The sequence below is a fragment of the Sturnira hondurensis genome, unplaced genomic scaffold (assembly GCF_014824575.4).
Source record: "Sturnira hondurensis isolate 20B ecotype Veracruz unplaced genomic scaffold, ASM1482457v3 Scaffold0006413, whole genome shotgun sequence".
NCBI lineage: Eukaryota > Metazoa > Chordata > Mammalia > Chiroptera > Phyllostomidae > Sturnira > Sturnira hondurensis.
In genome coordinates, this window is record NW_028079044.1 from 57,476,595 (window position 1) to 57,499,557 (window position 22,963).

Genomic DNA, 22,963 nt, shown 5'->3' on the forward strand with positions numbered 1-22,963 from the left:
AAAGAGACCTTACAGGCAAGAAGGGGCTGGAAAGAAGTATTCCAAGTCATGAAATCCAAAGACCTACAGCCAAGATTGCTTTATCCAGCAAAACTTTCATTTAGAATGGAAGGACAGATAAAGTGCTTCTCAGATAAGGTCAAGTTCAAGGAGTTCATCATCACCAAGCCCTTATTATATGAAATGCTAAAGGGACTTATATAAGAAAAAGAAGATGAAAAATATGAACAGTGAAAGGACAGCAAACACACAGTTATTAACAACCACACCTAAAACAAAAGCAAACCAAGAGGACAGCTAGATCAGGAGTGGAACCATAGAAATGAAGAACACATGGAGGGTTAGAAATAGGGGGGTGGGAGGGGGAGAAGGGGGGAGAAGGCACAGAAAATAGCATAGATGGTAGGTAGAAAATAGATAGGGGGGAGGGCAAGAATAGTGGGGGAAATATAGAATCCAAAGAACTTGAGACACGTGGCTATAAACTAAGGGGGGGAGAATGGTGGGGGAGGGAGGGTGCGGGTGGAGGGGATTGAAGGGGGGGAATAGAACAACTGTAATGGTATAATCAATAAAATATATTCTAAAAAAATTCAGACATTTAAAGTGACAAGTAAAAGGCCTATTTATGATATTTTTAAAAAATGCTGCCGTATACACACACATGTACACACACATCCTCCTGTACACACACATACTCACAGACTCATACACACATACTAACACACCAGCACACAGAACACACACGCCCCCAAGGCATCAGTGTGTCCCCCATGCGTACAAAGCAGCGGTTTTCTGACACAACAGCCAGTGTGTCACGGTGCCTGTCAGTTTCCCAAAAGATGACAACCCAGTGAGAGGTATTTTTTTGGAGTGACTTGTGTACAGCTTTGCCGAAAAGGTGATTATAGTGATTTGCTGAGAAGCCGTTTCCACGGCACTTTTTCCCACTCACAACGGACTACCCTCTGACCGTCTTTTGAAAAGTCCAGTTCCTGTTTGTTCTAAGACTTCTGTGAGTCTGACCTTCCCTGAGCTCTGCCTCCCGGCCAAGGAGGCCCGCGGGGCGAAGCCCGTCTGCAGCCCATCCGTCTTTCCCAGGGAGCAGTGGGCCGGCAACTGTCTTTGTCAGAAAGGAAGCCACCAGAGACTACCCTGCCACTTCTCCACAGTGACTCTGCCTCAGCGACCTGTCTGCGGCTCCCCTGCCCTGCCGGGGGTGTCCCTCCTTCACTGTCCCCCAGATGCACTGGAGAAGTAGTCACCTGCTTGAAGCAAAACAAAGGAAGAAAGAAATGCTAATTTCCCTGCAAACCCTGACCACCTACCAAAAAAAAAATCTTCCACCCACAAAGAAAATGAGGCTCTGCTGGGTGCACTTCCCCAGTTATGTGCAATGTTAATTAGAAGATGGCTATTTACTGCAGGCCTTAAAATTCATACAGGGAATTTTTCCGTCCTGAGTGTTATGTAAGCTGGCCCTTGAACAATACGGGTTTGAACTGGATCAGCTCACTCACATGCAGAATCTTTTCAATAAATGTACGGTCAGCTGTGTATCCCCAGCTTTCACATCCCCAGATTCCACAAACCTCGGGCTGGAAGCAGCGTTTCTGACCTGCAGGTGGGCACCTGTGGGCGCAGAGGACCACCGTCTCCACTGTCTTACACCTTTTCACGCAGGGGACTCGGGCATCCACTGGAGGTCCTGGAGCCAGTCCCCCGCCAAGACCAAGGGACTTAGGTCAGTTTTTAGAGATTCGCTCCCGAACAGGTAATGCGTAGATTTTTGACCGCGTGGGCGCCGGCGTCACCAACCCCTGCGTTGTTCAGGGGCCCAGTAATCAGGGTAGCCGCTCAGAAGGAGGAAACGGGATGGCGTCGGAAGAGGCGTTTCGCGGCACATGAAGAAGATACCTATGGCCTAGTTTTCCACCTGTTACACGAGAAACTAAGTAAATCGTAACAATTCTCAGTGTTCCGCCTCCTACTCCCTTGTTGTGGTGTTGGACCCTGGTGCCCAGAATTTTTTGAAAGTGGTTTTTCGGTGCACATCCAGGCAAAGAAAAACCTTGGAGTGGGATGACGCTCAGAGAGGCTCATCGCACGGTGGCTTGTCCTGGTGAACAGCGGGCGCCTCGTGTGACGAAACCAGGGTGGAGCCGTCCACACGTGTACCAGCAGGAGGGACAGCGCTCGGGGTGAAATCAGTCTTCAGACGGTGGAATCCAGGGCACAGAGCACGCGGGTACCACATCTGCGATAAAAAGACCTGGAGATTCCACATGTGGTGGAGAAAAGAAAGTACGTCTCTGTCGATGTTGTTGAACTTGGGAATGGAAACAACACACATCTGACTCTCACGAAGTGTTTATTACAGGCCGAGTGGTGTGCGTGATAAGTACCTGACGTAAGTCAAATTCTGCCACCAACTCTGAGGCAGGTGCTCTCAGTGACTCAGTTTATGGGTGAGGTCCTGGGGGGCACAGTTGTCATTGCCCAGGGAAAGTAGCCAAGACTGAAGCCGGGTTGCTTCCCAGAGTCCAGGTGACCATGACACACAGGCAGGGCGTGCGTGAGGACACACTGCACGGGGACCCTGAGCAGGACTGCTGTTGGGGACACCCTGGGTGCCATCTGTCCAAGTGCTGGTGAGTCTGACGGAAGAACTTGGGGCACTTTGGGTTGATTCCAAGTTCAGAAGCAGCCGGGACAGGACAGGTGTGCCCAGGGCGGGTCACAGGTGGCCTGAGGGAGGCACGGAGTGTTCCTGAACAGAAGGTCACTGTCCCGTGGCTGACCTGTGAGAGCCGAGTTGAAGAAGAACCTGGGACCTCCCTGTAGGCGGATGCTGCAAGGACTGGGCCCCTCATAGCCTGGGGAGCAGGGAGGGGGGAGAAAGCCCGTCGGAAGGCAGCCTCCTCTGGGATGAGGAAGTGAGCGCATCTCCTGTTCCTCTCTGGAGGGTTCTCTCAGGAGAGCTCAGCTCTGTGGGCTGGTGCGCTGCTCACCGCAGGGGTTCCTGGGGACGGCTGGCGGGCCTGTTGCTAAGGAAGTCGCGGGAGGAGAGGTGTGGACTCTCAGAGCTCGAGGCGGGGTTCTGGGAGCCTGGCTCTCTGAGTTGGAATTCAGATGGGTAATGTGCCCAGCTCAGTAGTTGGGGGCAGGGTGGAGTGGGGATCGCTGGGCCAGAGGAACACTGGGATTTGGGACCCCCCGCCCCACATATTAATGCTCGTCCTGTTCAGAATCATCTTGCTGTTTGGTAGGGAACTGGGGCTCCTCGAGTCTGGGCTCCCCACCCGGGGTGGTGGGTCTGCACGTTCCAGAAACTGGGACAGATTACGTAAAGGTGCGTTTTCCTGAAGAGATCTCCCAGAACATTGTCCTGGTCTTTGTTGGTGTCTGTGACAACCTCAGTATTAAAGAACCACAAGTGTTTTCCGACAAGGACACTGTCCCGGGGTTGGCTCTCTCCCCTCCTCACTGTGAAACACAGATGCCATCGTTCAGTGGGTATCTCCAAACCTGATTTCTCATCTGTCAAACCCCACCGAGTTGTCCTAAAGAGGGAACTGTGTGTGTGTGTGTGCCTGTGTGTGTGTGTGAGTGTGTGTGTGTCTGTGTGTGTGTGAGAAATCTCCCCGCCTGAAGGGTAGCTGTCACCACCTGAGGCTTTGGAGCCCCTGATTTTGCAGGGGCTCCTGTCCCTGAGGACAAAGACCCCTCATCACACCCCAGGAGTCACCCTCTCCCCTGCCTGCTGTGTGGTCCGTGGGCGTGGGGTGGAGGGTGTCTGCTGAGCATCTGTAAGTCAGGGACATTTTCACCCTCAGGTAGGAGGAGGCAGAAACAAAGGGGAAAGACTAAAAGCAACTTGCAGTGACCTGAGGCACATGCCAACGTAGCCAGTCGCAGGGCATCTCAGTAACTGGATGTAACATTTCTAATAGCTGGGAGTCCACCTTCAACAATGTTGCTTCCCCTCCCTGCTGTGTGTGCAGACCCGTGGGGGTCTGCTGAGCCCAGGGAGAGCCCAGCCCTCCCTGTAGCCAGGTGGCGTCCCCACCCCTCGGCGGGAAGTGTGGGGCGAGGCCCGCATCTCTGCGCCCCATTCAGAGCTCCTCCTCTGCTCGATTCTGGAGGAGGGGAGTCCTGGGAGCTCATCCTCCTCCGAGAAGCCAGCCCGGTCACCAGCCCCGGAACATTCCCTCCCCTTCCTGCACGGCTGCCTCCCTCCCTCTGTGCGTTCTGGCGCTGCTGTGCGTTTATCTCCGTCTTGCTCGGTTGTGTTGGCGGCAGGCACCAAGCTCCATTCATCGTGGCTCCCTCCAAACTTAGCTTTCTCACGTGCAGTCTCACCGTGTCACCCCACAACCTGGGATGCAGTCCCTCCTCTGGCCCCTCCTGTCTCTCTCGCCTTGTCACCTGCTGCCTGTCCCCCTTCTCTGGCTGGACCAGGCACCTGGGTTCCCTGGGGGTCGTTCTCTGTCTAGGTTCTGTCTTTGCCTCACACTGATTGGGAGGGGGGTACAGCATCCTCTCTTCCTGGAGGCTTATCCCCCGAAGGTGGTTCTGCTGTAGAACCGGTTTCCACCTGATTGGACTTTACCCTTCAGTGCCCTGGAATGTTCTCCATGGACTGTAGGCATTCAGGAAATACTGGCTTGATAAATGAAAGATGCGTCTTCTCTACCCTGAGCCCTTAGTCTAAAGGGACGGGGACCAGCAGGAACAGACATCGGCGATCCGTCTCGGTTCTTTACCGCCCCCTCCTCCTTTCCTCCCAAGTGGGCTTCCTGCACGCAGCGCGCATCTCATACAGCAGTGTCGGAGTTGAGCTATTTACACAGGCTTCCAACTGTCACTGCTCGTCGCTAATACAGGGTAGGATCAAAGAATATGGGGTGACGACAGACAAAAGTTTTCACATTCTGATAGCCCACCTTGACCTTGATGATTCCATTGCTAGCTGTCCGTGCTGAGCATGTAACCTGTCTAGATGCCAGGCTGGGATGGCGTCCCTGGGCCTGGGGGTTTCCGTATGGTCAGAGGGGGTGCCGCAGGGGAGACTGAACAGAAATGAGTTTTGAATGAAGAGTGGAAAGCAGAAAGGAGCATTGCACGGTGGAGAAAGTGCAGGAAATGGCAGGGGACAAAGCCAAGTGTCTGGCCAGGGGCAGGGGGGCGCAGGGTCCTAGTCAGAGCGGCCACTGAGACTGAGGCCGGGCGGCCATGGGCTACCTGCCCACTGTCCTGCCCCCCCTTCTCTGTGGCTGTGGCACCTGGTGTTGGTGCTCTGTGTGGGCGGGGCTGCAGGACTGGCCCATGTATGCGTCAGCCTGTAGTTGAGGTGGGGATGACGTGATGAGCGAGTGGAGACATAGCTCCTGGTATGCTAGGAAGACCCTCGGAGGGCCAGGTGTCAGGGCACGCTCTGCAAACCAGCCACGGGGACCTGGGCGAGTCAGCACCGTCTCCGAGCTCCGGTTCCCTTGTCTGCCGAGTGCGGAGCCTAGACTACCCGAGAAGACCTGGTAGTGGGCATGGGTGGCCGTGGGCTCGGGTGGCCCCACGCAGGACGGGACGTGAGCCTGTGCTGCCTGAGATGGTTTTGAGACTGGGGAGCTAGAGGCAGGCAGACACTTTACAGCCAAGAAAGCGCTCACGGCCCCAGACACTTGGGACCCTGTGTGTGTCCCTGAGGTGAGTGCCTTCCTGGTCTTGCTGCTTCTCTGGAAATTCCTACTCAACCTTGGTGCCCCAGCTCAGATGCCCCCTCCTTGGCATCTCAGGGCCCTTAGCACCCAGCACACGGCCTGGCAGCCTGCAGGCCAGCAGGGCATGGGTCAGCGTGCCTTGCCCAATATATCACTGATCACACGCATCTTTGTGTCCCTGTGTCCCCCTCCAATAGTAGAGGCAGGAATTAAGGAGTGAAATGCTGGAGATGGAAGTGAAGGTGGTGGCACTGGCTGTGGGTCCCCTGCCCGTCCCCGAGCGGCACTGGGTTGGTGGCTGGCTTCCTGCCGAGCTGCGGCCTGTTGAGTGGGAGCAAAGGGGCCGCTCCTGTTCTTTTTGGGTCCAGTGGTTTTTGCTTGAACTACGTGCACTGACCCTTCTCCTGGGGAGGGTGGTCTCTCACTCCTCCCCCCCCCCAGCCCCCGAGTGGCTTGGGGGATGGCCCGACGTTTGTGCAGTGAGGTGTGGCCCCAGGGAAGGCTTTGAGTAGGGGAGAGACAGGGTCTTACCTCTGGTCTCTGTGACTCCGATTTCCGGTTCTCAGGTCCCTCCCACATCAAAGATCCTTGGGGCTGGACCGGTAATAAGAGTTAAAGATAAGTTTGAACGGGGGGGAGGTGGAGAGCGAGCTCTTTTTAGAAGAACAGCTTTCACAAGTCTGTAAATAAAAGCTGATCGCCCTGGTTTGGGTTCTTTCCAGAAACTTTATTCCCAAGCTATTTATTTTCAGTTCCTATTTTAAATTTGTTTTTGGCAAAAGAAAAATAAAGGCGCTCGACTACTTTCTGTTCTCTGGTAGGAAACTCTCACACTCGGGGAGACCTGGAGCGGCCGGTCAGCCAGCAGACGTGTTTGGGCGGGCCGGCTGCTTTGGCCGTGGGCTCCGCACAGGGTGGTGCCCCAGGGAGACCTGGGGAGACACGGGCTGCGGGCTCTGTGGCGAAGTTCTGGTGTGTTGGCAAGGAGAGAAATTTGCGTTCCAAACCTCAGCCAGATCAACACGAAGAGGTTTTCCGATGGGCCAGGCTGGGACAGTCCGAGTGTCAGAAAACGATGGCCACAGTAGGTGGAAACCCTTTGAATGTAAATACATGGGATCAGCTGGACGCGTGAGGTGGTGGATGAGGATGATAATAATGAGGCAAAAACGGATGGATCACCGTTGGCGTTGCTGGCATCATTCCACTGTTTTGGAGACTTACAAGGGAAAGAATTTTTTTTAAATGTGGCCTATACCACCTTCTGGGCAGGGAGGCCCAGAAGGAGGGACGGCGGGAAGTTCATCTACACTGGGTGCTGGGACGCACAGCATGGCTGTGCTACCTCAGTGCCAGGTTGGCTGACTGCCCGGGAAGGGCGGGCAGGTTCCTTCCCACAGGTGGCCAGAGGGCTGGGAGGTGGCCTGCGCAGTGAGCAGAGGGTGGATCCAGTCCCCACCCCACCTCTTACGCACCGTGAGACCTTGGGGAAATCACATCAGTACTCTGAGCTCCCTGTTTTTTCAGAAGACGACAGGTGGTGGTAATCACGCCTCAGAGTTGTCCGGGTAAATGGAACACAAGGTTCAAGGCCACCTAATCATGAAAAGCGGATTCCCTCCCTGCCATCGGGGTGTCCCCTTAGAGTGTCCCTGAGGGTCCGAGGGCCGCCGTGGCCTCAGCAGGTCTGTTTCCCTTGCCAGAGTGGCGTCACCAGACGTCTGCTGGTGGCTGTGGCTCCTTCTGAAACCGGAATTGCCCGCATCTGAACCACCCGTTGGAGACCGTTAAAATAGCATGTGGTTGGACAGGGGCGGCCTCCGCGGTTGACCACAGGTTCTGGACTGAAGAGTCTTGGGAAACGGAAGGCGGGAATGACCGCCTCCGAAGCGGAGCCGTGGAAAACCCCGTGCATGGGCTCCCGGGCTCTCGGCGAGGCCGGCTGCTCACCGGTGCTCACCGGTGAAGCGGAGCAGGAGGAGAGCGGGCTGCAGGGCCAGACAGACCTGGTTGGAGCCCCCACGGCCATGTTCGGCTCTGCTTCCTGGCTCGAGTCATTTGCTGTCTTTGGGCCCCCGTTTCCTGTTGGGGTTATGGGACAGAAGACGTGTCCTAGAAAGCTGGTGTAAGCTCCGGAGAAACCTTTCTGGTCAGTGTAAATGACGTCGGGCTGCTGTGAACTCTGTTATCAGCGCGGTTGGGTGTGTGCTGAGTGTGGCTGGACTCGCACCCTTTCTGTGTTGCACCTTGGCCTTGTGAGTGTTTCCCCACAGGCCTTCAGCCCTCGTGTGACTGAGACAGAGCCCCTGTGGGAGGGAATGACGCAGCACAGCCGCCCCGTTGGCCGAGCGTGGTCTTAGAGATGCAGGTCTTTTTCTGGAATGTCCAAAAAAAATAGTAAAGGAAAAGGGCTTGAACAGTGAAATGAATTATCTTTGGTGTTTGTTAGATCCACTCAGGAATCCCCTAAGACATGTAAATGCCACTGGAGGTCAAGGGCAGGGCGCCTCCTCAGCAGGAGGGGTGGTAACAGTGGTCACAGGTCAGAGGGATCCGTCTCCGGGCAAGGGCTATGCCCCCCACTGCCCCACCCCGAAAACAAACATTCCCTTCCTTGGCCCCAGTTGTCAGGCCCCACCCAGGCGTTGGCTGTGGCTGACAGTGGCTTTATTACCCCAGGGAAGCTGGTTGAGTTCACGTGCAAGTTCATGTGCAAGTTCATGTGGCGTGTCTGCCTGCCCTGTCCTGCCTGTGAAGCGGTCATGTTCCATTTCTAATTGAGAGGATGAAAAAGCGGATGTTGGGTGTCCTTACGAACGGAAGTTGTTTCAGCAAAGACTGGCTGGACTCATTTAGAGGGTCTCACCCAGAGGGAGGGGGTTCTGTCCAACCACATTATGATACCAGCATTGCCTGTGTCCCCTGGCCCCTCCCCGTCCCCACTTGGAGGTCTGGGGCGGGATTCTGGAGTCTAGTCTGGTGAGGACCCGTGATGGTGCCCACAGTCCGCAGGAGCCGGGAACCGTTGGGCTGCAGACCCCACACCCAGGCTCCCACTCTGTAAGGCGCTGCTCTGAGGCCTCGGACAGTAAGATACCGTCGGCTGGGTTTGCTCTTTGCATCCCAACAACCACTGCAGGTGGGCTGTCCTTCAGTTCAGGCACGCAGATGAATGAAACCCAGCCCCTGTCCTCTCTCCGTATCGGGGAGCACGCATACCAGGCCATCCCAGTGTAATGGGCCAAGTGCAAGGACAGGAAGACACCCAGCCAGACACCCGGCACCAGGCAGAGCTGTGAAAGTCAAGGGAAGGATGAGTCTGTGGGATGCAGAGGAGTAGTCAGGGAAGGCGGGGCCTGGGCTCAGGGAAGGCGGGGCCTGGGACAGAAGGTGCACCCACTGGCCTTTGCTCCCTGGCCCCAACTCCGAGGACCAGGCTCTGCCTGTGTTGGAAGGAGGCTCTGTGGCCAGAGTCGTGAGTTTCACACTAGACACAAGCCGCCCTCTCCCACAGGGGTAATTGGGCAGGTGGCTTTTGCCACAATGCAGGAGGAGTCCTCAGAGATGTGGAAGGTGTTGGGGTGGCCTTGGCAGTCTTATCCTATGAGCTGTAGGCTTGGGGGCTCCCTCCTCCCCTTCTGCTTATCACTCTCGGGCTTGGGGACCTGTGGCCAGCACAGTATGCTGTCGTCATGACAGCAGTCACTTCTGCTCCTGGCTCACCTCACTCGACCTACCTCAGATTTGTATTCTGCTCACCTGTCCAGTTTTATCTGCAGCCAAGAAGCAGCTGGTGGGGCAGAGCGTGTGGGCTGGAGCACTGACCTGTCTTGTGTTGCCGCGCAGCTCACGTGGAGAACGAGGAGCAGTACACCCAGGCACTGGAGAAGTTTGGTGGCAACTGCGTGTGCAGGGATGACCCGGACCTGGGGAGCGCGTTCCTCAAGTTCTCGGTGTTCACCAAGGAGCTGACGGCGCTCTTCAAGAACCTGGTGAGTGTCCTGCGCCCACCACGGCCCTGGGCGGCGTAGGAAGCCCTGTGCTCCTTCAGTGGGCGAGGTGGTCTGGAGAGGATCTTTAAGGTTCGTTCTCTAAGCTACGAATGGGTTTCCTCGCTCACGGGGTCCCGCAGGCACCGCATTTTCCATGCACATTAGGTCACTTTGGAATCCATCTTAGAATGGGGACATTGAGTGAGTCTGAAAGCTCAGCTTGGCACTTCCACTGTGCACAGCTGTGGGACGAAATGCGTGAATGTGTTCGTGTTTTCGGGGGCCCCGACTTCCATATTTAATAGGTTTTGAATGGCACAGCCAAGTCTGTTCCTGGTAATTGCAATCGGTGTTTAAACCTAAAATATTGAATACACATGTTTCAGACCTGTCTTGCAGAGCAAGGTAACCTGAATCAGAGCCCAGAAATTACTGTGAATAGTTGAAGCCTTTTCTTCTCCCAAATGTGGAGCCTAAAAAGAAGGCCTCACGTTTAAGGAAGTGTGGAAGCGGGGAGCGGTACTTCGGGCCCTCGGGGGGTGCCTGGGAAAGCAGGGTGAATGGTGTTCTTCCTGGAACCCAGCAGCCCCCAGCCGTCCCAGTCCCTGCCCCCCGCCCCCGTCCTTGTGGTGGGAATGGAATTCTGAAGAAGCGGGCAGCCTGCGAGGGCGTTTGGGACCGCCGGGTCATTTCTTCCACCCGGGGAATGTCCACTGGGGCCGTCCCAGCATCTCCTTCCTGTTTTTCTCCCTCAGCTTCTCCCAGAGGTCACAGGCGACCAGACTGGGTCGAGAACTCAGTGACGCTTTCTCTGTAGGTCGCAGACAACAGTGTCTTTTTCATTGCTCCTGTCAGCAGGCTCATAACAAGTGAAAAAATAGGTCCTTGTTCCCAAAGTGGTGATGGGGGCGGGTGTGCCAGCCTGGCCTTGGCAGGGCCGATGCCAGGGGACCCCCGTGGGAGTTCGTAACAGGAAGGGGTCCCCTACCCTCCTGGCTCTCCGTCTCTCCATCGCTCTCCCTGTCTCCACGTGCACCCTACCCTCCTGGCTCTCTGTCTCTCCATTGCTCTCCCTGTCTTCACGTGCAAAGTGTCCCAGTTGGAAATGGCGAAAATAAAAAGTTGCTGTTGAGCCCTGGCTGGTGTAGCTCAATGGATTGAGCGCGGGCCTGTGAACCAAAGGATCGCGGTTCAATTCCCAGTCAGGGCACATGCCTGGGTTGCGGGCCAGTTCCCAGCATGGGATGCATGAGAGGCAACCATACATTGATATGAAAAAAGAAATGTAGCCCTGGCTGGTGTAGCTCAGTGGATTGAGCACAGGCCTGTGAAGCAGAAGGTCGCTGGTTTGGTTCCCGGTCAGGGCACACGCCTGGGTTGCCGGCTGGGTCCCTGGTAGGGGACACATGACAGGCAACCACACATTGATGTTTCTCTCCCCCTCTTTCTCCTTCCTGTCCCCTCTCTCTAAAAATAAATAAAATGGGTTTTTTTTTAAATTGTTGTTGTGCTTAAGGTTTGGTGTTTTTTTGTTTGTTTTGTTTTTTTTCTTGGCTTAATTTGAAGTCTCTTGGGTCTTCCCTCAAGTTTGTGGCCTGTGTAGTCTGGTCCCAAACGGGCCACCAGCGCGCTTGCTGAGTGTCAGAGCCCCGGCCCCCTTCCGGCCCTGCTCCCGGCACACGGGCAGACGTGCTGACCTCACCACCGAGTCAGACCTGAGCTTTTTTACTCTTTTTCCTTGAACCGGAGAGACCGAACGGCCCCAGGAAGAGTGCTGTCGATGTTGACATGCGGGTCTTCTCGTGACAGCGTCAGCCTGGCCTCCCAGCCCCTGGCGGGCACCGCAGAGCAGCTCCTTAGCACCCGCCTCTTCAACAGACCAAAGTAAACAAGAAAGAAATGGAGGCGAGGGAAGAACAGCAGGCGACGTCTAAAGACACTGTGTTTAATTCCCCAGGGAAATCAGAGTAGACACGGCATCGGAAGAGGAGCCGGTGCAGCCTGCTGCGAGAGAGCAGGGGGCCCGTCGGAGTAAGAAAACATCAAAGGAAAAAGCCCGTGAGAAGGCTTGGAGTGGAAGTCGTCTCTCAAAAAATAGGTTGAAAAGATGACAAAGTAGGAATGGATAAAAGCCCAAATGAGGGTTAACCTCCAGGTTCAGCATGCAACCCACAGGCATTTCAGAAAGAGAGACGCGAGCCGAGGGGCCTTTGTGGGCGCCGCAGAGCAGAGGAGGTTCTGCACAGTGAAGGGTGCGCGAGTGTCCGGCATAGGGACAGAGAGGACCTGTCCCCAGGCATCTCTGTGTGAAGTGGCAAAAGACCCTAAACACTTCCCTGAAATGCATGGGATTAAGAACCTCAATGGCCTTGGACTTGTCGGTGGTACCTCGGGGAACGTGAAGGTCTGGAGTGGCCCCCTGACATGCCGGGGAACCGTCTTCCACCCTGGAGGTAACACCCAGCCAGCTGAGCGCCAGGGTCGGAGGCCCGCCCCGTGGGTAAGGCTCGGGAAGTTCCGTCCCCGCACGCCCCCTCTCGGCAGCCCCTGAAGGGCGTGTTTTGGCAAAGCGGAGAGGGAAGCCGAGAAAGGGAAATGAGTGAGTCAGCAGGTAGCACCCAGCCAGACAGAGCAGGGAAAGGGGTTCCAGGAGGAGGCACGGGAGGGCCCAGCGGGGTGACACGTGGGAGGCCAGTCCGTTTCCCACACCAAGACACTGTCTGCATTCAGCTGACCCCACCATAGGTCTTCTCAGCTGTAAAATGGCCCGTGCCTCGGGAACATGCCGGAGTCCCTGCAGCCAGTGCCTTAGGGGTGCTGCCACCCCCTGGGCGCCGTGTGGGAAGTGCTGACCTGGCCCGGGGCGTGCCGGCACGGTCAGTGCTCCTGCAGGTGTGTGACCTTCATCTCACCGAGTCCTTACTAGCAAGGGACTGAGTGGGGAGTCAGAGCTGGGTCTTAACACTCCCCACCCGTGCTCTTCCCACTGTGGTGCTGAAACTCCGGGAGGGGAAGGACCCAGCAGAGGGGTGGTGAGTGGGAGAGTGCAGCAGACAGGCCGCCGGGCACGCTGCCCGCCAGGGCTTCCTCAGAGCAAGGAGGAGAAAACCATGCCCACTTCGCAGGGCCACCTGAGGCCACTGCCAAGGTCAGAGGTGTAAAAGCCCAAGGTTTTTTGTAAGTTAAAGCCCAGCCCACAGGTGACATGTTAGTGTCATTATGATAAGCTCACTCCTCAGCGATATGTCACTTGAAGTCCATGTGCTTTACTCCCGGTTTCTCTTTCACTTCGTGGAGGTGGGGTTTACTCCCCCTGCTTCTGGCAGAGATCAGAGGGGGCGGGGAGCGGAGAGAGAGACAGAGAAACGGAGAGGCAGAGAGCGACGGAGGCCAAGTAGCGGCTTCTACGAAGCGGTTGCTGAGAGTGAGCTGATCATAGGAAAATTCTCCTTTTTTGGTGTTTCGTATACCATTCTTATTCCTATTTTTGGTCACATCTCTCCTATCTCTTATTTTTAAAACCTTGCGTTTGCTCTTCCCTGGGCGTATAAAAAACCTTGCCATTCTACGTGGCTCAGAGTCTCGATTCTGCCTCTTGTCGGGAAGAATAATAACGACCGCCCACCTGCTTCGGCGTGAAAAGAATGTGTACAAAGCAGTTGGAACACCTCCAAAGAAAGGCCAACTTACTGTACAGCGAGACTTGGTGACCAACGGGTGGGCCTCTCACCTGCAGGAATCTGTGGCTTCCCTGCAGCTGTGCAGGATGGAGGAGGAAGCGGGGCATCCCCGAAATGGACCACCTGTGTTGAACCGCTTACACGCTCAGCCCGGTGCCTTGGGCTCCTTTCCTCTCAGCAGGTGGCTGTGACAATGCTGGGGAGGTTTTGTTCCAAAGGCCACACCTGCACCGAGAAGCGCCTTTTTCATGAATGAGTGGCCGCCTGGAAGGATGCGTTTCTGAGTGGGCAGTGGCAGGTCTGCAGCCTCTGCCTCTGGCTGCAGAGACTCGGTGTCGGAGTGGGTCCTCCAGGCTGCAGAGCCCGCTCTGGGCGCGGACCACCGGGCCCACGGAGGCTGAGGCCAGGTTGGACACCCAGTGTGAGACCCGGGAGCGGCTGGCCGAGGATTGTCAGATCACTCAGCCTGAGCACGGAACTGGAAAGTTCCACCAACCAGCGTGCATGTGCCATGCTTTTTGAGGTTTTTTGCCACAAGTGATTGGAGCTAGAAGACGCAATAGGCAGAGTCAAGAGCTGGTGAGGGTCAGTTGGGGGGTGAGGGGTCGAGCGTGGCTTTGCCTGGGTGCTGCGGCGCACAGTGCCTGGCCAAGAGGCCCCTGGCTGGTGGCACCGGCCCCAGTACAGCAGGCCCGTCAGTCTCGGGTCACACAGGAGCTGCTTCTCCGTGGCTGCAGAGCTCCCCTCATTGCCGAAAACACGGAGGTTTCCTCCCTGAGATCCTTATTCCACGCACTTCCCTTTGACTTCTTTGTCCTGTGTTCTTAACTGTTTTCCATTTTTTCTTATGGAACAGAAGCACCCATCCTAATTGCATCTTTTGGGGAAGGAGACATGCCCTGGCTTGGGGGCATAAATGCGTGGATTCAGCTGCAATCCGGGGACGACTCCACTGGCTTGTTGTTGGTGTTGGGAGCGTCCGACTGGGGCCAGACTGTCTCTCTCCATTCCCGGCACCTTCGATTTAATACTCCGATGCTCTTTACTTCTGATTGCCGTGATCAGTGCCTGTCTCTTCTGCACCCTGCGCCGCGGGCTGGGAAGCAAGACGACTGGGGCTGTGAGGCTGGTGGCGAAGCAGGAGTGTGGGCCGGGGTGCCCTGGGGGCGGAGCTTTCGGGTGGCCCCTGGCAACCTCTCTGAATCCCAGAACCCTGCCACCGAGCGTTCACCCCAGCCTCACACACAGTCGGAATCCTTCATCTCGGGCTCCCAAGGCTTCCCGCTCACGAAGCTGCTTCCTCCTCTCACAAGTCCCGGAGCGCCATGCAAATGTGTCCCCTCATTGGACTGAGATGGCAGAAGCCATAGGCTGCACGTCAGCCGTCATGTGTGTGAATCAGACTTTGATGCTGTTTCTGTGTTTTTGGAAAAGCAGTTCCACCCACCCTCCATCCCCATGGCGCGATGACATGTAGAGGTCGGAGGGAAGGTCAGAGGAAGTGGGAAAGCCTCTGGGAGAGGGCGGGGTGGGGCCAGGCTGTAGGCGTGGCGGGGAGAGCCCGGCTGAGCAGGGTGACGGATGGGGTGCTGGGTGCTGGGCCCCTTCGGGTGTGACACGGCTCTGAGTGCTGACGACTCCCATCTGGCCAGAGACACACAGGCACTGAGAGTAGAACGTGCTCTGTGCTGCGGTGGCCACTGGACAGGTGCCACAGAGCCCTGAGGGGGCAGCGCTGGGCAGTGACTCCCGTCTGGCCTTGTGTCCCTGGGCCCCTAGGGTGGAGGGGGTGGGGGAGGCCTGTGGGCTGTGACAAGACGCCCTCCGGTCCCTATGCATATAGCGTGATGGCAGTTTATGGACACGTGTCACCAACACATGACAGGCATGTGGAGGCCGTGCTGTTTCAATGGTTAGAAAACATGAATGAACTGCAAACAGGCTCTGCTTCTGTTTCTTTCGTCGTTATGTATTTTCTCAGTTTCCAGCTATGACAAGGCCAACTCCCGTGATGCGGGGACCTCAGACTTTTAAAAAAGACTTTGGTCAGACCAGGGGGAGCGTGTGGGCTGGCCGGAGTTGAGGGTGCGTGTGAAGGCGGAGGACCAGCGGCACCCGGCTGCACAGCCGTGGGAAGAGAAGCCCTGGTGAGGGACTGCTGGCCCTGGTGACGGGAGGCCACTGCAACCTTCCCCCGCCTGGCTCTGCCTCAGAGACAGAAGACAGTCTGCCATAGCTAGAGGAGAACCAGTAGGCGCAGGTGGAGAAGACCGCAGGTGTTCGCAGCTCCAGGGAGGGCGGAGAACCCGAGAGAGTGAGAGAATGGTTTTTAGGGTAGGGAGACTTGAGCCCAAATGAGGCTCCGGGGGAAGGAGCTGGTGTTTGGAGGAGGGCGACCATGCAGAAGAGACGCTGTGAGCCCCGGGGCCATCGGTGCTGTCTCCTGTCCCGTAGGGGACATGGTCAGCCCAGAGTCAAGCCCTTGCCTGTGGTGCAGAAAAGAAATTTTTTAAAGATTTTATTTATTTTTAGAGGGGAAGGGATGGAGAAAGAGAGGGAGAGAAACATCAGTGTGTGGCTGCCTCTCACATGCCTCATCACCTGGAACTTGCTAGAAGAAAAATCACAGGCCCCCACCCCCTTCCTGTGCCTGTGCTCCTCAAACTCGAGGGCGGCAGCAGCCCTGGTGTGTGTGTCAGGCCACTGAGTGTTGGGGGCACCCCCAGATTCCAATTGCTGACCTCAGGGGTCAGGAACCCGCTGCCCAAGAGGACAGCCCGGGTGGTGTGTTTCCAACTCACCCTGGGGAGATGGAGGCCTGCAGATACCTCCTAACCTCCGTCCTCGGAGCTCCTGCATGTGCAAAGCTGCTTAGGTTTCTTCAGTCTGTTTGGGTTTGGGAAGACATCGTGGATGTGTGGGTGCTAGGTCCTTCCCCTGCCCTCAGAGCAGTCAGTGTGGGCGCAGGCAGGCTTGGGGGCGGGGGGGGGTGCAGTTTCCCCCTTGGGGGGGTGCAGTCTGTTCTCTTCTCCACTGAGAACTTGCAAGATCAAAGCAGTGCGGCCGCCATAGACAGCAGAGACTGGGTCAGCCCTCCCCTCTCCGCTCTGGCCTGCAAGCGGCCTGTCTGTTCTGGCAGCTGTTTTGTCCACTCAGCTTGGGTTAAACACTCAGGGTGGGGGTGGGCGCCTGCCTCGCCTTTCTGATTAAACAAACAAACCTTCATAGTGGCTCTGCCGCCGAGAAACAGGACGGGGCTGTGCCTCCCCTGCCGGTGGGAGCGTGGGGGCAGGGTTGCGCGTGCCGGGGAACCTGGGTGGCGCCGGCTATAGCCCAAGGAAGAGGTGACTTCCCTTAGACCATGAATGAACGTGGCCTAGACGGGTTTCCTTTGGAAAACGCCACCACACGTCCCGGACGAAGTGCTCTGTGCACCAGTGGGTCAGAGGAGATTCCGGCGTGGACGGCGTCGTGGGGGGAAGCGTGAATCAGGACTCCGCTTGCCCTGCTCTGAGGTGTCAGGGGTGGGCCTGGCCCCTTCAAGCTCCGCCCTCTCCGGTGCTAAAGGGCAGGCAGGGCCCTGGCCCCCACGCTCTTGGCTCAGCTCCACTCCTCACTTGTGTGATCCGGGGGCCCTGTGTTTCCGTGGCCATCATGGGGGGCGACACCTACTTCTCAGAGTGGTTGTAAGGATTCAGTGATTCATTCAGGCCATTTTGCCAACCTAGTACCTTTGGCTTCTCCCCCATCCCCCCGTTTTCTCCCGGGGTGCCCATTCTTCGGACAAGCAGCCCACCGAGGAATGGAGAGAACAGTTCTTTGATGCCCCCGGGCACACACCTGCCTCAGGCCCTGGCCTCAGAGTTCTCTCCTGGAAGGTTTTCCGGGCTCTGCCTCCCGTCAGACTTCGCGCAGACACCACCTGCTACAAAGGCCTCTGCCTGTCCTTCGAGAAGAGTCCTTCCCACGAGTAATCATGGTAGCTTCGTTTGTGAGCCTCCTCGGAGCCCCAGGCTGCAAACAGCTGGGAAGGCCGTCCTCAGCCATCCAGGTGGGCATCTTGCAGTACAGCCAGATGACGGGACACCATACCATTCTGCTGGGGCGGGGGTGGGGCAGGGCAGGAGCGAGCAACCTCGTGGGTGGACCCCACAGCAGTGGTGGAGGACGCCGACCAAAAGCAGTGCACACTATATCAGTTCATGGAGAGAACATTCCAGAACATGCAAACTGTGCACTGGGGTCAGAAGCAGACCTGTGGTTGCCCGGGGACTGGAGACTGGGGTGTGAGGAGCCAGGAGCTGGGGCACAGAGACCCTTTGGAGGCGGTGGGCGTGTTTCCTGTGTGGGTTTGGGTGATGGTTTTGTGGGTGTGTGTGTGTCTGTGTCTCTGCTTATTGACTTGCACTTACCTAATCCTTCTAGGTCAATTACATACACCTCGAAGCTTCTTAAACACTTTCAAGCTGTTACTGTCCAATAGGACTTTTTGCAGGGATGCAAATGGGCAGAGCCTTTTCTGACACCGTCACACGCCCCACCACCCGTGCACCCACCCTCCTGGTCTCGGGCTGTGGCCCCTGGAGGTGACCTGAAGCTTCAGGCAGGTGCTGGCGGTTCCCCACGGGCACGTCCTTGGGAATGCCGAGCCCTCTGCTCAGAGTGCCCTGCTCTGCCACGGCGAGGCCTGGGGGCTTTTGCGGCCTCGCAGCCTCGGTTTTTCTGGACCTCTGACAGCAGCTCTGGCTCAGGGTGAGAAGAGAAACCCCCTCAGATCCCCAGCTGGTGTCCTTTCCACCCCTCAGGCTTCTTCCCCGTTAGGTGTGTTGACGTGAACTCACGAGGCAGACACGGCTGGACTCTGACCCTGTACAGAGTGCTGAGTTGGTCTTTAAAGGAAGATCACCCCACAGAGGGCTGGACTCTCTTCAGGGCTCTGGAGGAGCGCCCTGGGCAGGCCCGTTCTGTCCCAGGCTCGCGAGCCTGGAGCTAGGAAGACGGCACCAGCAGCGCTTTCCGATGCGATGCTCTCTCCTCGGTGCTGCTCTGTAAAATCGGGGCCGCGATGCAAGAATGCTGCCGAGGTTCAGGCTTCCGCACGGATCGGGGGCACGGTTGTTTGGCAAAGCAAACGTACTCGCTGCCCAGAGCCAAGAGGGGAACATGCTGGTTCCCTGGTCCAGGGCTGGGGCCAGCGACCCGTGGTCACTGTGGCCGGAGGACCGCCCCCGTGAGCTGCGGAGGCACTTGGGGGAGGAAAGGATTGCAGACAGGACGAAAGCGACCCAGCTGGAGTCGAGGATTCTAACACCAAACAAACAAAATAATGAGAAGGAGCCGCAGGAAAAGATGGCGGTGGCTGGTCTAGCTCCCCCACCCACACCCTCTGTGTCTGTCTGTGTTTGCTAATCAGCGGCCGTGTCGGCATGACGAGGCGGCTCTTGCTGTGCGGCTGCCCTGTCTCTCCCCCTGCCCCGCAGACCGAGCTGTTTCTTTCTCCTTGTGAGATCGCAGACTGCGTGCTGACCCCTCTCGTCAGACATGTCCAGGGGACCCGGGCGACGTGCAGCCCGGAAAGGGGAGAGGACCTGGATTGTGTTAACAGGTGGCCTCTTTGCTGTTGGTATGAGATCCACAGTTAATGGCAGAGACTAAGATGAATAGTTTGTATTCAGACCGTTCATGCTGTGTAAGAAAAAGTCACTAATGTCAGACATTTGTTAAAGGGAAGCCAGTGCATGAGAGAAAGCCCAGTGCTTGCTTGACGCAAAGGAAAATATCCCTGGGTTTACTCAGGGATAACTTCACTCTTCCCATAAATCATAAAGCTGTCATTACTTATAAATGGAGGCTGGAGCTACCCAAGCGCCAGGGACGTGCAGTCATCTCTTGGCCTCAGTTTTCATCCCTCTTGGCCAGAAAGACTCAGAGCTAGTCCTCATGCCGCAGGGCTCCCCGGCCAGGGCGGGGCATCCGGGCTCCGGGGCACACGGTCTGGGGCCGGGCAGACGAGCCACTGTTTCCGGGGCCACTCCCCTGAGTGAGTGTACTGGGTGCTAAGGAGCGTGTCAACGCAGAGGGCAGCCGGGCGACTAATGCCCAGGGGCGTGGAAGCCTTACTAATCGGTCTCTTGGTGGGGGTTCCGTGTACATTTGTAACAATTCCTTTTTAAAAAACCAGCATCATTGAGATATATTACATGTCTTAAAATTTACCCATTTCAAGGGTGCCAGTCAGTAATTTCTCATAATTTTACCAAGTGGTGCAGCCTCATCGTGAATTAGTTCGGAAACGTTGTCTTCCCCCCAGGAAGGCCCCTCACGTCTTCTCACATTTAATCCCTCCTCTTGCTGCCCTCAGTCCTGGGTAACCACACAGCTATGTTCTGTCTCTTTTGTAATAACTTAGCTAATTATTCGCTGATTTAGAGAAGTAATAGTTTCCTATTTTAGATTATTTGAGGGACTGCCAAAAAGGAAAGTAGCCTGGAATGAAGGCCAGCATCCCCCCAGCTGGTCTGGCGGCCAGAGCTCTCTGCCCTCTGCTCCACGGGCTGACCTGTCCCCACACCCTTGCCTGTCCACGTTGCCCCACATGGCCCCTTTTTTTGCCTGGAAGGAACACCCTCCACCCCATCTTGCAAGACAGAACTCTCCCTGTGTCTTCAAGGCCTTTCTCACATAACCCCTGATCAGGCGAGATTTCCCTGGTGTCCAGACCAAAAGTAATTTTCTCTTCTGGGGAATTCCATGGGAATTTACTTATGGCTCCTGGAGTCTGCACGAGGCAGCTTGCTCCCTGAGACGTGTGCTCTGTCTCCCCGGCTGAACCCTGAGTCCCCGAAGACAAGGGCCCTCGTTCATCCTCGTGCCCTGACCCCTCTGTCCACCTGCGGCCTCATCTCCTGCCACTCCCGAAGGGCCTGTGTTGTGCCTCCCCAGGACTGTTCATCACAGTTGGAACGGCTATTCAATGTCGTGTCACCGCGGGGCCGGGGCCCTGTCACCGGCGCCTGGAATGAACGTGAGCCGGCAAGTGGGTGGATCACCGTAGACCATCTGTCTTGTCCGTCACGATGTTTCACTCTAGGCGTCAAAGCGGAGTGTGACTCTTCTTGCCCCGACACGTGTCATCGGCACCTCCGTTCTTACTTGAATTAAATAACAGGGTCTTAAAGTAGAGGTGGGAACCATGTCGTGACTGGCGATCTTTGCTCCTGCCGTAGAGAATCTTGTTTTTCTCACTCATTCTCGCATGCGCTCCTGCTTACTCACATGCCTCATAAAAACCTACTGGACTGCTTCCTAGGATTATGATTTTTTGAAATCCTCACCCGAGAATGTATTTATTGATTTTAGAGAGAGAGATTGGGAGGGGAGGGTGACAGGCATTGACGTGAGAGAGAAGCATTCGTTGCCTCCCACGCGTGCCCCGACAGGGAGAGGGTTGACCCTGCAACCTAGGTATGTGCCCTGACCGGGCAGCGAATCTGCAACGCCTTGGCTGCAGCATCCGTGAGGGTGCTCTGACCAACCGAGCTACCCGGCCGGGGCCTGGAACTACGAGTTTTCACCTGCAAGCGCCTGGCTCTTTTTCCTGCTGACCCGCCCTGAACCGAGTGGTTCTAAGCCTTTGGCTGAGGTTCCCACCCTGAGCGGCTCAACACCCCCCTTCCGCTGTTTGCACGCCCCTTGGTTGCACGGGGCTCGTCTCCAGGACGTGGTCACGACCCAGTCTGCCCGCACCCCTGCCTCCGGCCGTGGCTGCCTTCCTCCCCCAGCCCAGGTCAGAGCCTCGCCGCTCAGAGCCGGAGTCGTCGGTTCTTTTTCCAAGGAGCCACTGCTGTCGGTGCCGCGTAGAAGGCGCTGCACGTGATCTAGACCTTTTGTTCTTGGCGCGTCTGTGTTTACTCTTCCTCTGAGGTGACAAGCCTCCGTCTTGGTTGTCGTTGTAGCCATTTGTCACTGTCTACAAAACGGGTGCACAGCGGGCATGCGATGAGTGACCTAACAAGACAACACGCGTGTTTGCTGTGATGTGGAGTTTAAAGGTGTTCGTGTGCTCGAGTCCTCTCTGCCTTGTCTCCCAGTGGTAGATGCTCAGAACCATGTTTAAGTGTATTGCTTTGCTCCGCCGGTGCTTATGCAGGGCCTGCCCCGGGCTGGGCCCGTGCTCGGTGCTCTCCGTGGAGCGTACGGGCGCTCACGCTCCCTCTGGGGTGTGTGGTGTGGGGCTGGTAATATGAATGCCGGGTAGAACCCATCACAGGCCTTAAAAGGTTTTTTAAAAAGAAAGTGCTGGAGGACTGGGGGAGGGAGGGGTCGCTTCCTGCCTGGAGGTCGGGATGTTAATGGACAAGGTGGTGTCTGAGTTGATCCTGATGGATGGGAGGTTCTGAACAGTCAGGGCTCGGGGGAGACAACAGTCAGGCAGCGGGAACAACTCGAGTACAAGCGTAGACTCGAGAGCAGAGAATAGCAGAATTCTGCCCGACCAGATGTGCAGACCGAGCGTGGCAAATGAGGCTGGGCTGCGACTCTCTCCCAGGCAGGATGAGTTTCGTCTCTGTTAGGGACACGACGCCAGGCCAAGCTGGCAGTGCTGTGAAGGAGGGCTTGGGGATGGCCGAGACAGGGCGTGGTGGCCAGGAGCAGGATCAGGGAGGTGTGGCCTCAGTGCAGAACAGGGGGACAGGCGGTGACGGTGGCACAGAGGGAGCGAGTGTGGGGACAAGCACAGGGAAGGAGACTCCTAGTGAGGGCAGAGGAGGCAGGGTGGGTGCAGTGTGGCACGGCCGGCTGGGGCGCACACAGCCCCAGCAAGCGTCCTGTAGGCCAAGGGAACTGGGACGAGAGGGGGGCAGAGCTGCGCCCCGCACGTGTGTTGTTTAACGCCCACCCTGGTTTACCGTGGGGACCTGTGTGGGCTTGTCACCCAAGATTACGCACCAGCAGGGCCGCTTCTTCGTCACCGTTCGTTGTCCACACAACCTTGCCTTCAGTTCAACTCTTCGGAATTTAAAAATTGAACCCTCAGGCGGGTCCTGGCTGGTGACCTGGCTGGTGACCTGGCCCTTGGAGCAATACCAGGTGTGTGAGAGATGTTGAGCTGTTCGAGCAGGACAAAAGTGACCCCCCCAAGGCAGTTCTGAAATGAGTCATAAGCTGACCACGCATTTGGCAGGGCTGGTGGCTAGTTCAGGTGTTAGCAGGCACGCCTTACTGAAGTTTTTCCAGCAAATATCTTTCTCCATTTTGACATTTAATACACTGAATAGTGATAAGATCCCATATTGCCTTAAAAACCATGCCTATATTTAGCCTTCCTATTCTAGGTAATTATACTAAAAATAAAATTTTTCTGCGCTGACTGTAAGAATGGATGCGTGAGGTTCCAGAGTTCTTGGTCCTCCTCCTCCTCGGCCTGTGTCCTGGGTGCATGCGAACCCACAGTGACACACAGGCCACAGGGGGGCGGTTGTGTTGACTTATGGGGCTGGTCCCACTTGGGGACACGAGAAAGTAGATCCCAGCTCATTTTCTCTTTGGGGAGGGATCCCCCAGACTGAGG

At 56.5% G+C, this 22,963-nt stretch overlaps 1 protein-coding gene across 4 annotated transcripts in view; it reads left to right on the forward strand.

Annotated features, from left to right (window-relative positions):
- The window catches only part of ASAP2 (ArfGAP with SH3 domain, ankyrin repeat and PH domain 2), a 129,639-nt gene that overhangs the window by 48,231 nt on the left and 58,445 nt on the right, over positions 1–22,963 (forward strand). For all 4 annotated transcript variants that reach the window (XM_037048684.1, XM_037048686.1, XM_037048685.1 and 1 more), the window contains exon 3: positions 9,567–9,712. In XM_037048684.1, coding sequence (XP_036904579.1) covers positions 9,567–9,712 — 146 coding nt within the window. The remainder of the gene's footprint in view (positions 1–9,566; positions 9,713–22,963) is intronic.